The 11,253-nt window shown below is 40.3% G+C and overlaps 1 protein-coding gene across 1 annotated transcript; it reads left to right on the top strand.

The window, feature by feature from the left end:
• Nucleotides 1-5,328: 5,328 nt before the first annotated feature.
• Nucleotides 5,329-8,490, top strand: LOC106525574 (keratin, type II cytoskeletal cochleal; the record flags this gene model as incomplete). Its single annotated transcript, XM_014019863.1, is given in 7 exon segments — nt 5,329-5,949; nt 7,179-7,387; nt 7,479-7,539; nt 7,653-7,748; nt 7,833-7,997; nt 8,086-8,211; nt 8,298-8,490. Coding segments are annotated over 7 exon segments (1,372 nt in total), but the record flags the coding sequence as incomplete, so codon positions are not given.
• Nucleotides 8,491-11,253: the final 2,763 nt, after the last annotated feature.

Raw genomic sequence — 11,253 nt, forward strand, 5'->3', positions numbered from 1 at the left:
TTATCTTATCTTATCTTATCTTATCTTATCTTATCTTATCTTATCTTATCTTATCTTATCTTATGCCTTTTCACAACTTTGACCATTATAATGCTCTTCTTGTTTCGATCAGTACGCTCTCGTTTTTGCACCTCCAGCTTGTCCAAAATGCTGCTGCCCATCTTCAAACAAGAACTTTTAGATTTTGGCCCATTTCGCCTGTCTTGTCCTTCACTTCACTGCCTTCCTGTGCAACACAAAATTGATTTTTTAAATTATTCTGCTGACTTACGAACATCTAAATGGTCATGTTCCCTTATATTCCACATCATGATGTGATGAGTGGTTAGTACAGTTGCCTCACAGCGACTGTGCGGATTCTGTGCACTTGTGTGGATGTTCTTCGTGGAACCTGAGATCAGCTGAATTTGACGCTCAGAGATCAGATTCTACCAAATGAACACCCATGTAAAAAGTAAATATGCTAAGTACACTAAATCTTAGCGTACTTGAAGCCAGACTAAGCATCAGTATACTTAAAGCAGGTTATTTTGGAATTTTATGCTAAATATGTATATTTTAGTTGTAATTAAATTGTGGGAAAAAATCACAACTTGAAGTGTTTTAGCGTACTATGATTTGCTAAAGTGGAACAACTTCAAGTATAATTTGTAGACTTTAAGTGCAGGGTTTTATGTACTAACATGTTTAATTAGTAAAATTTAAGTGTACTAATTTTGTAAAGTAATTACCTTTAAATTATTTTAAATGTCTTCCAAATTCACAAGCATTATCCTTTTTAAATATTAGTAATGTGATGACAGTATGCTCTGTTATACTTATTATTAGTAAGGAAGTGCAATTTTTAGCTAATTATTATAATTAATATCCTTTTTTACTCTATGCAACTTTGTACAATATATGTTTTACTTCACGCTAAGGTACTGATTAGGCTACTAGCATACTGAAGGCTGAATTAAAACATTTCATACAAGTTATTCCTTATCGTTAACATTAAATGTTATTTATTTGCTTTTTTTTACATTTATTTGCTTTATTACATTTACCATGCACAAACTGCAATAAAACTAGACTGTGAACTTAAATAAACTCAAACAAAAATAAGCCTGTGCTCTGTAAGGTGTGGCCCAAACTCCCATATCTCAAAAGTTTGTTTTGCATCAGGCTGTAAGATAAACAGAAGGATAGCTTTCATTTTTTTTTTAGTGGTGCAAAAAAAGACTTGTGGTGCAAAAGATTCAGTATTTCTAAGTCACACTGTAAAGCTGGTAAAAATCAGTCGCGACCCACTTTCATTTGATTAAAATCAGTTTTTTATGCATTAAATACAAAAATAAATGTCTTTTTATATAATAAGCTGCTTCTTTTCCACAGAATGGTGTCTTGCTTCACAGTGAGGGGTGTGTTTGGGACTTGTCATGCTTTATTTAAGATCTTTGTCTCAACGTGCTTTGTTGGTTTTGATGGTAGGGTTCTATAGGTTTTTGCAGACTGGATAAAAGTTGAAGATCCACAAGTCCATATTTGCTTGTTGGACTTGGAGAAGAGCCTGGAGACCCTAGAGAACAGTGTAAAGCAGAAAATGACGGGGCTTGGTGATGGTCCTGCTTTCAGAGTGATGCAAACTCGAAACCAGTTGGTCAGACAGCGCTGAAGCCCCTGATTTACAAGTTTCTCTGCATTTGTGCTCACACCTTTGGTTACTACTACCTGTGACCTGACCTCAAAAGAATGAAGTAGTAAAATAAGCTTCTTTCAAAAGGTTTAGGAGATAACTCTCAGAGATATGGTAGTCACACTAAAAAAGGGAATTTAGGGAAGAATCCACGTTGGACGGCTTTGAACATTTTTGTGAATTAGATAAAGCCTCGAGGGGAAAAAAAGAAAAGATGTTAAAAGCCATTTGTTTCTCCAAGACTGGACGCGCGTGATAAGGTAGCTGAACAGAGAAAGTTCAAAAAGGTTTGTGGAGATTATTGGTCTGAAACCAAGGCTTAATCAGATTTTTTTAGTGTGATCGCCTACCCGAAACTGAGAAATTAGACGGGTCATTTGTTAAAAAACAAACATCAAACAGTGTTTTTGGTTTAGAGAAAATTTAAACACTTTTGATTTTGGCAAAATAGATGTGGTTAAGTCTTTTTCAAAATGCTTTACATTTCTTTCCAAATAATGCAAGTCTTATTAAACTTTTTGAAAAGCACAAGACTACAGATTAATCCATTAAGATGTTCTCCACACTTATATTTTATTTTAACTTTCAGACATGAACACATTTTCTCATACATGTTCCTCCAGTTAATCCTATCAATGCATGAAACATGAATGGATGTGCAGCATCGAGCTTGCTGAAATAATTTTCAGATTACAGAAGCGAGAGTGAGCCGCTGGTATTTGTATCTGGGGAGTGAATCATTTTGCCCTAAAGGATATTCTGATGCGCTGTATTAAACTCTGGGAAGGCAACACCTTTCCTGGAGTTGTCAAGGTGGCTCTCAACAAGTTCTGACAGATACAGCCCTGTCTGAACAAGAAACGCTTTAGGTCTCCCTCCTGAAAGTTGATCTTCAGTTCAAAATCCTGTCTTGGAAATGACTTGTTAAAGCTACAAAGTAAGAGAACTGTTGAGAAAACCGTGTGACACCCTCGAAGGCCCAAAAGGTGTTCAAATTTGGAAAGTTGAAACAACTACGTTAAGTATTTTTTTAAAATAAAAATTCTTTGTTTCCTCACTTGTTACTTATTTCCTTGTCTTGTGATTTTCCTTCCAAATTAATGAAGTCAAATTTGCTTTATTAGTTTATTTTTTATTGACGGGTATAACTGCATAGATTAGCTCTCTGCCTGCAGAAACCCTCCTGCAAAGACAGTTTTCTCAGCTCAAGCACTTTCTTCAGGTTTCTAATGCAATGAAATCCTGTTAAAAAGAAAAATCTAAGTCTTCTCTCTATTTTCATTCACTACATGCTACACACACATACACATTTATTAGAAATCACCAATGATTTGTTACAGTGCAGGCAAAGATTTGCTGGATTAAATTTGACTGAAACTCTCAAAGAGTCATCGGACGTCCATCTACAACTGATTAACTTGACATGTAACCAATCCATTGGCCACCACAGGAAATTGACTTTGGCAAAAACAAAAATGTCTGTAGCTACTTTGGTCAGTTTTGCAGACGTTGAGCTAAACTTTGGTGTGGTAATAGCTAAGAGTCTTTCCCAGGGAAGCTTCTGTGATCGAACAGATTGCATAAGATAAATGGCGTATAAAGTGGTAGGTGATATGCAACCCTTCAGAGGATGCTAGCTTCTTGATGTTGCCTTTGAGATTTGCATAACCATGTTGCAATGACCACTGAAATAAAAATGCTAAACAAAAGCACAAAAATAGTAAATATTAAAAGGCAACAGTTGTATTTTTCTGCATCACAGCATGACCAATGAAGTGTACTGAATGGAAAAGTCATACATGCTTCAGACAGCGATAAGAGCGCGACACCATACTGGAAGGCGCAGACTGTCGATGCAAACTATTTAATATGGCTATATTTCTAAGTGTGAAACATATTTTCATTATTTATCTCACTTTCTGAGGCTAAAATCCCAATTTCACTTTCAATTTATTATTAAGCTCACTGTTCTTGCATTTTTGAAATTCCTACGAAACGTTAGATTTAAATGTTAGATGTTTTGTCTAAATCCTAAATCTAAATAACTAAAATGTAAAAGTTAAATCTTAAACATTGTGATTAAATGTTGAAGTTTAAATTGAAGTATCTGGAAATGGAAAGCAGCCTTTGCAGTTTGTGCAAAGCTTCTGTTATGACGTCATCATTCTAAGACAAAAGCAACCGCTAACGATGCTAATAACGTTAACACTGCTGGCACTGCACTACAAGACATTGATCTTGCAGTTGCGGCTGGTGTCCGAGCTGCACGTCAATCCGCTGGACCACAGGGCTCACGTTGTTTTCAATGAACACATTTAGGAATAGGAATTTTGTATGCCATATTCAGCAGTGTTAGCATTCGCTTTTGTTGCACGATGACGATGTCACAACCAAAGGCTGTGTTCCAGTTCAATATTATTAAATGTAAACTTTAGCATTTAACTGTAACATTTAAGATTTAATTGTTAAATTTAAATTTACACTTTAAGATTGATTTAATATCAACATATATTATCTAACCATTAAATTTAGTGTTTGGTAAAAAATGAGTAAAAAATAAAAACAATTAGCTCAATAACAATAAAATATTCGTGGAATTTATTAGCTAGGATTTTACACTCAGAAAGAGAGATAAATAATGACAGTGTGTTAGTGACACTTTTAAAAACATTTTATTTTAGACTTGGTGCCCCACAGATTTGCTCATAGAATTGTGTATAAACATTAGTTTTTCATTGGTTAGCTTCTGCCCATTTAAAACCATCATTCATTGCATACGCCTGTATGAAACATGCTTTTGTCCGATATAATAATATGTATTGAAAACATTTCTATCAAATAAAAATAATAGTTTTCAATAATAAAGTGAATTTCATTGATGTGCTGAGTTAATTTAATACAGTATGTCATAGTTACTATATTCAGCTTTACCGGCAACAACTCTGTCTGTTTAAAAGTCCTCGAGCCAAACAATATGGCCGACCTCTCTGACCAAGAAATGTCACATGATAGCTTCTCTATTCAATACATCTCATTGAGCGTGAATTATAAACCCAGCATGACTGAGTAGATCCTTTTCTTCATTCATGATTAACACGTGGAGCGAAATTAAATTGTATCTTATTCTATCAAATACAGTGATCTAGAGAAATTAAAAAAATTGAAATGTAAACTTTATATAGTGGTGTTGCCTAAAATGTAAATGACATTTTCAACAAATATTCTTTACCACAATGTATCATCACAAGGTTAGCATTATGAACTGGAGCTTCTGTTGTAATATAAAACCAGCTGAAACTCTTGCAAATAATAAAAACTGATGCATTTAAAGTCCCTCATCTGTCTAGTCCTCCCTGACTGAAGCTGTTTTTGCCAGAACTATCTGAATCCCACTCCTCGCCCTCAGTGCAGATGGCATTCTGTGAACATCAGGGTGTGTCGAGCCAAGATCACTTCACAAGGGCGACACTTCTACCTGTCTGACAAGCTGTGCTGCTCTGAGGCTGTCAACCTGCCAAGAGCTCAGCTCCTAGGTTCCAGGTAATTGGAGGAGAGCTGGGGAGGAGGTGCAGGAGAGGCCGAGCTTCTTAGGACCTCCTCCTGTTTGAGGCATATAAGAATCCATCCCTGAGAGGTAGAAGGTACTTAGAGGGACTTGGCTCTCCTCTTAGTGTGCTCCACTTCTCTGCCACACCTCTCTCTGTGTCTGCTCCCTCTTTCCTCCCTACTGCTCGGAAGAAACTAGACCAGCCATGTCGACCCAAACATACTCGAAAACTGTCAGGACCAGCTTTGCTACCGGCGGTGGCGGTGGCGGCGGCAGCCGCAGTGGATCATATTCCTCAAGATCTGCCATCATCCCATCCAGAGGATCATTTGCCATGTCCTCAGCCAGCATGGCTGGTGGCTCGAGGCTGAGGGCAAGCATGGGTGCTGGCGGCGGCTATGGGGGTGGCGCTGGCTATGGTGGAGGTTTTGGTGGCGGTGCTGGTTTCGGTGGTGGTGCTGGTTATGGTGGTGGAGCCGGTGCTGGTTTTGGTGGTGGCGGTGCTGGCTATGGTGGTGGTGCCGGCTCTGGTTTTGGTTTTGGTGCTGGTGGTTTCGGAGCAGGTGGAGCAGGAGGAATCCCTCCAACAATCACAAATGTCCAAGTCAACCAAAGCCTACTGGCCCCTCTGCACATCGACATCGACCCCAACATCCAGACTGTCCGCACTCAGGAAAAAGAGCAGATCAAGACCCTCAACAACCGCTTCGCCAGCTTCATTGACAAGGTGAGTGAAAAAGTTCTAACTCTGTTGATGTGCACCAGTTTGAATGAACTACAGATGTCAAATGTGCTGTAGAATTTCTGTTTTAGGTGTATTTATTATAACTTTATATTGTGCATGTGCAAGATTTGTGCTAACCAACTTAGTATTATCAGCACTGTCAAGTCAAACTGTAGTGTAGACGAATGACATCCCTGGGAGTCATGATGTGTGCCTACTGTTCACCACTGCTGCTTTCTTAATTTCATTTGAGCACAACTGGCCCTCTGCCAGGTCTCTGTGCAGAGTAAAAGGCAGGAAACACTAGAGTAGCTGTATCAGGTGACTGCTGGCTTTCTGTGGCAGAGGAAAAGAGTATTGGGTTAACAGCTGTTACTATAGCAGCAACAATGGGCAACCTTTATTAGGAAGGTTGACTGATTTTAAAACAGTACCCCTGTGCCCAAACTCTGCAAACTCTACATATTTTGGGGGGCTGATTCAATATTTTTTTTGTCCGTTCACGCATCAATACTTTGACAAACTTCAAATGAAGACTCTGTCAGGTGAAAACGTTTACCACACCCTGTGTGAGAAAGTGTTCAGTTAGCTTTCTCTGCAGTGTACACGCCACACCTTAAAAGTCCTCAGACAGGTGACTTCAGCTTTTTTAATGAAAAAAAGTGGAAATTAAGAAATGCATGCAAGTATTATTATCAGAAAACATTTTCTCATATTTATTTTTGTAGATTAAGTTCATTCATAGAAGCAAAATTTAAGGCGTGCTGCAAAGATGAGGGATGATTCGTCTGTTGGGCGGACAGGTAGTAGCTTCGGGCATGATCCAGTAATTACAGGCATGTTCACTCAGTGAAAGTATGCATCTGCAGGCAGGGAGGCACTAATGTCAGGTGGTTCAAGGGGAGGGGCCAAACTAAGGTGTGGGTTACCTTTTTGTAAGCTTCAAACCCTGACACAAAAGGCTCAATTTTACACAAAAAACTTTGTGTTTTATTCTCATGATTCTAGCCTGTTATTTAACAGAAACAAGGGCCTATTTTTTTAGTTTTCCTCATAAGATAAAGTAATGTTCAGTAACCATGTGAAGCATCTAGTACATCTCTGCCTTGAGGGAGATGTAAACATGGCAGCAGGTAGTATTTTGTACACATCAGCTAAACCTGTGGGAATGTCACATAGAGGTAGCGTCTCTTCAGCGGCAGTGATTCTAACTGTGGAAAATGTCTGTGTAGGTCCGCTTCCTGGAGCAGCAGAACAAAATGCTCGAGACCAAATGGAGCCTGCTGCAGGAACAGACCACCACACGCTCCAACATCGACGCCATGTTCGAGGCCTACATCGCCAACCTGCGCAGACAGCTGGACGGGCTCGGCAACGAGAAGGTCAAGCTGGAGGGAGAGCTGAAGAACATGCAAGGCCTGGTGGAGGACTTCAAGAACAAGTGAGTTTCAGGCGTCTTTGAAGGCAAAGCGCAAACCTACGTTAAAGACGGTGCTCACAATCACCTTCCGTCTTTCCTCTGCTCGTGTCAGATATGAAGATGAAATCAACAAGCGTGCAGCTGTGGAGAATGAATTTGTGCTCCTCAAGAAGGTGAGGGCTCTTACAGGGTTGTTCACTCCCGGATATTCCACACAGCAATTGCCGCATGAATTATTAATTTGCCCGAGGCTTCGCTCAAATGCACAACTCTTCTCCTCTTTCAGGATGTAGATGGTGCCTACATGAACAAAGTTGAGCTGGAGGCAAAGGTTGATGCCCTTCAGGATGAGATTAACTTCCTCAGAGCTGTCTTCGATGCTGTAAGTTAAAAAGAAAAACTCGCTCAAGATAATCCAACTAGTCTGAAGCTATGAGCTTTAAAACAACACGTGTGTTGTGTGCAGGAACTGCGCGAGCTCCAGGGACAGATCAAGGACACCTCAGTCATTGTGGAGATGGACAACAGCCGCAACCTGGACATGGACGCCATTGTGGCTGAAGTCAGGGCACAGTACGAGGAGATAGCCAACAACAGCAGAGCCGAGGCTGAGAAGTGGTACCAGCAGAAGGTAAGAGAGGGTGTCTGGTTGTGCCAAAAAAAACTGGGTCCAGTTTCCGAAACGTGTACTCAAACCTTTCCGATCTCATCCCCCACAGTTCCAGGAGATGCAGACCTCAGCATCACAGGCCGGAGACGACCTTCGCAACACCAAGAGCGAGATTGCTGAGCTCAACCGCATGATCAGCCGCCTCCAGAACGAGATCGAGGCAGTCAAAGCGCAGGTAAAAACGCTTGCGATCGACACGTCGGGGTAAACCTCGGAATGAGCATCATGCTGAGGCTTCTGCTTGCTTTTCAAACCACCCAGCGTGCCAACCTCGAGGCCCAGATCGCCGAGGCTGAGGAGCGCGGGGAGCTGGCCGTGAAGGACGCCAAGGCCCGCATCAAGGACCTGGAAGAGGCCCTTCAGAGAGCCAAGCAGGACATGGCCCGCCAGGTCCGCGAGTACCAGGAGCTCATGAACGTCAAGTTGGCCCTGGACATTGAGATCGCCACCTACAAGAAGCTCCTGGAAGGAGAGGAATCCAGGTAGGGTGTCAGCTACATCGAATCCACTGCCGCTTCAGTTTAGATGCGCAGCGGCTAAATGTCTCCATCTGTGGTCTTTTGCAGAATTGCATCTGGAGGTGGAACTGCAACCATCCATGTACAGTCCACAAGCACCAGCTTTGGTATGTATGAACTCAATCCTTTGCAAGTTAAACAAAAAAAAAAGTTGATCAATTGTTCAAAGAGAATATTTTATTCTCCCTGACAGGAGGTGGCTCAGGAGGTGGCAGCGGCGGCGGCTACGGTTATGGTGGCGGCATGGGCGGTGGCCTGGGCGGTGGCCTGGGAGGTGGCCTGGGCGGTGGCCTGGGAGGAGGCCTGGGAGGTGGCCTGGGCGGCGGCTTTGGAAGTGGCATCGGCGGCGGCATGGGAATCGGCGGAGGCTACGGCAGCGGAATGAGTTCCGTGAGCACGAGGAGCAGCAACATCTACTCGTCACACCGTTAAAACACATGTCCCTTCTCTTCGTTCTTCTTCCTTTGTTTTGTTCTTCCTCTCTTCAAACCCCCACCACCACCACCCCTCAAACCTCCACCTTTGATCGCAGACACAGAGGCGCCTCGGGAGTATGTTTTAGTTGAACACCCACAACTGACACATCCACGTAGAGTCAGAGTTTACATCCAAACACAAGCTGAGGCAGAAAAATTCAACCAAAGATAAAGAGCCGCAGAAACACGAGTCAGTCCAGTCTTCTTCTCATCAGTCAGCCTGGCTGCCTTTAGGTTGCTGGATGTGTTGTTGTACAGACAGGGAACAAACAAAAAGAAATACTTGTAGTGCTACAACAAAGAATCCTCACAAAGCAACATTCAATGCACACAAAAAGGGCAAGTACAGGGAAGTATAGGTGAAGTGAATGTTTCTTTTTTTCAGGCTTGAATTTGTCAGACATTCATGCAGATTCCCAACTCTGACTTCTCCTTTATGCAGTTTGACCTCAGAGGTCATTTTGTGCAGCTCAACATCTGTAAAAGCAGCCGCATGTACCACATAAGTTGGATCTTCTTTTATTCTTTTTCATGTTTTGAGAACAGCAAAAAAAAAAAGATCTCTTCTCTGTCAAAAAATAAATGGTGATTGATCGTGCTTTGCTTCCATTTCCACTTTGATCAACAACAGTAATACAAGGCTGACTGCCAGATTTATTGTGAATTCCATCAAAACATCTGGAATAAATCTGTGTTAAAATTCATTTTGACTGATGTGCTTTTTTCCTTTTTGTTTCTGCTCAACGGTTTTGCGCAAAAATCATGTTCCATTTGCTTAAAAACTGTAAAAAGGTCTAAAATGTCCACATTATAGTATCTATTATAACAATAAATAAAACAAAAAAATAAATTAAATGTCACAAATGTAGATAAAATTGGGCAGATTTATCATTTTAGTATATAGAGAACTTAATAATTATATTTAACTAATAATGCTGGCTAAAACTTACACCTATAAAAAGTTGAGCACGTTTTCTTGCAAGCTTAAAAGACTCAATACCAGCCAGCAGCTTTAATATATAGAGTTAGATTGAACAAATATAACATTTAAAATAAAATTCCTAAGTTATTACAAACTTAAGATGCAAATACTTTATGTTTCCAAGACTAAAAAAACATTTTAGCTGCACTGATCCTGCACTGTTTGCCCCTTAAAAGCATTATTCTGTTCAATTTTACTTCTTCCCTTAGACGGAGTGTGATACTCAACTCAAATCAACAACTATATTTTGATATGATGGTGTCTTTTTAAGAACAGATTCATTTATATGTAACTTATATAAAGCGATATTAAGAGGGAATACGTAAAATAACTTGCTAGCAGCCTCTGGTGATGGCAGCTCAGCAGATTCTGACAAGTTCTGTCAGCTCTGTGGACATGCCACTCATACGCCTCTGGCAAGTGGAAGGCAGAGTGCCAAAGGTTTGACTGGGTGGAGATGAATGCAAACACGTCCGAACAGAAACATCAAAGGAGGAGTGCGTTGGAAAGTTGACAGGTGTGACATGACACCTGTCTGCAGCGGAGACCTTTAAATATGACGCAGTCTTCGTGTACTCACCTGGGTTTGTGCAGTGCTCTGGTTGTATGATGAAGTCCAGAAAAACTATCTAGAAAAATAATTTTTCTGCTAAAATCCACTGTGAACCTGAGAGCTGAATGACCTGAGGAGAATTGCTGAAGCAGAAACTGAGTTGTAATAAAAAGCTAAAAAAAAGGGCCAAGCATACTCTGAAAGCCAAAGTAGCAAACACCTGGCTACAAACGAAGCAAAAGACTGGATAAAACCTAACAAAAGCCACAGGCTATCTAAAAGCTAAATAAAGCAAACATAGTGTCTATAGCTAAAACTATCAACAAGTCCAAAGTAGCAATAAGCTTGCTGAAAACAGCAAAATGCTAGCTAAAAGCAGCAGAAGGCAAAGGAAAGCTACAGGGAGCAAAATAGTGACTAAAGCTAAAAGTATTAAAAAGTCCAAAGTAGCTATAAGCTAGCTTAAAATAGCAAAAGGTTAACTAGATTCTAAGTAGCAAAAGGCTAGCTGAAAAAAAGCCGAATAGTAGCTAAAAGTAGCACAATGAGGATATTTATGAGATCTCAGTGTATTTCCATGAGGGAAAATAATTAAAATTTTTATTTTATTTTATTTTATTTTATTTATTTTATTTTATTTATTTTGAGAAATATAAAAGTACCCAACTCCTGAACATTTTCATACTGT

The sequence above is a fragment of the Austrofundulus limnaeus genome, unplaced genomic scaffold (genome assembly GCF_001266775.1).
Source record: "Austrofundulus limnaeus strain Quisiro unplaced genomic scaffold, Austrofundulus_limnaeus-1.0 Scaffold234, whole genome shotgun sequence".
NCBI classification, from domain to species: Eukaryota; Metazoa; Chordata; class Actinopteri; order Cyprinodontiformes; family Rivulidae; genus Austrofundulus; species Austrofundulus limnaeus.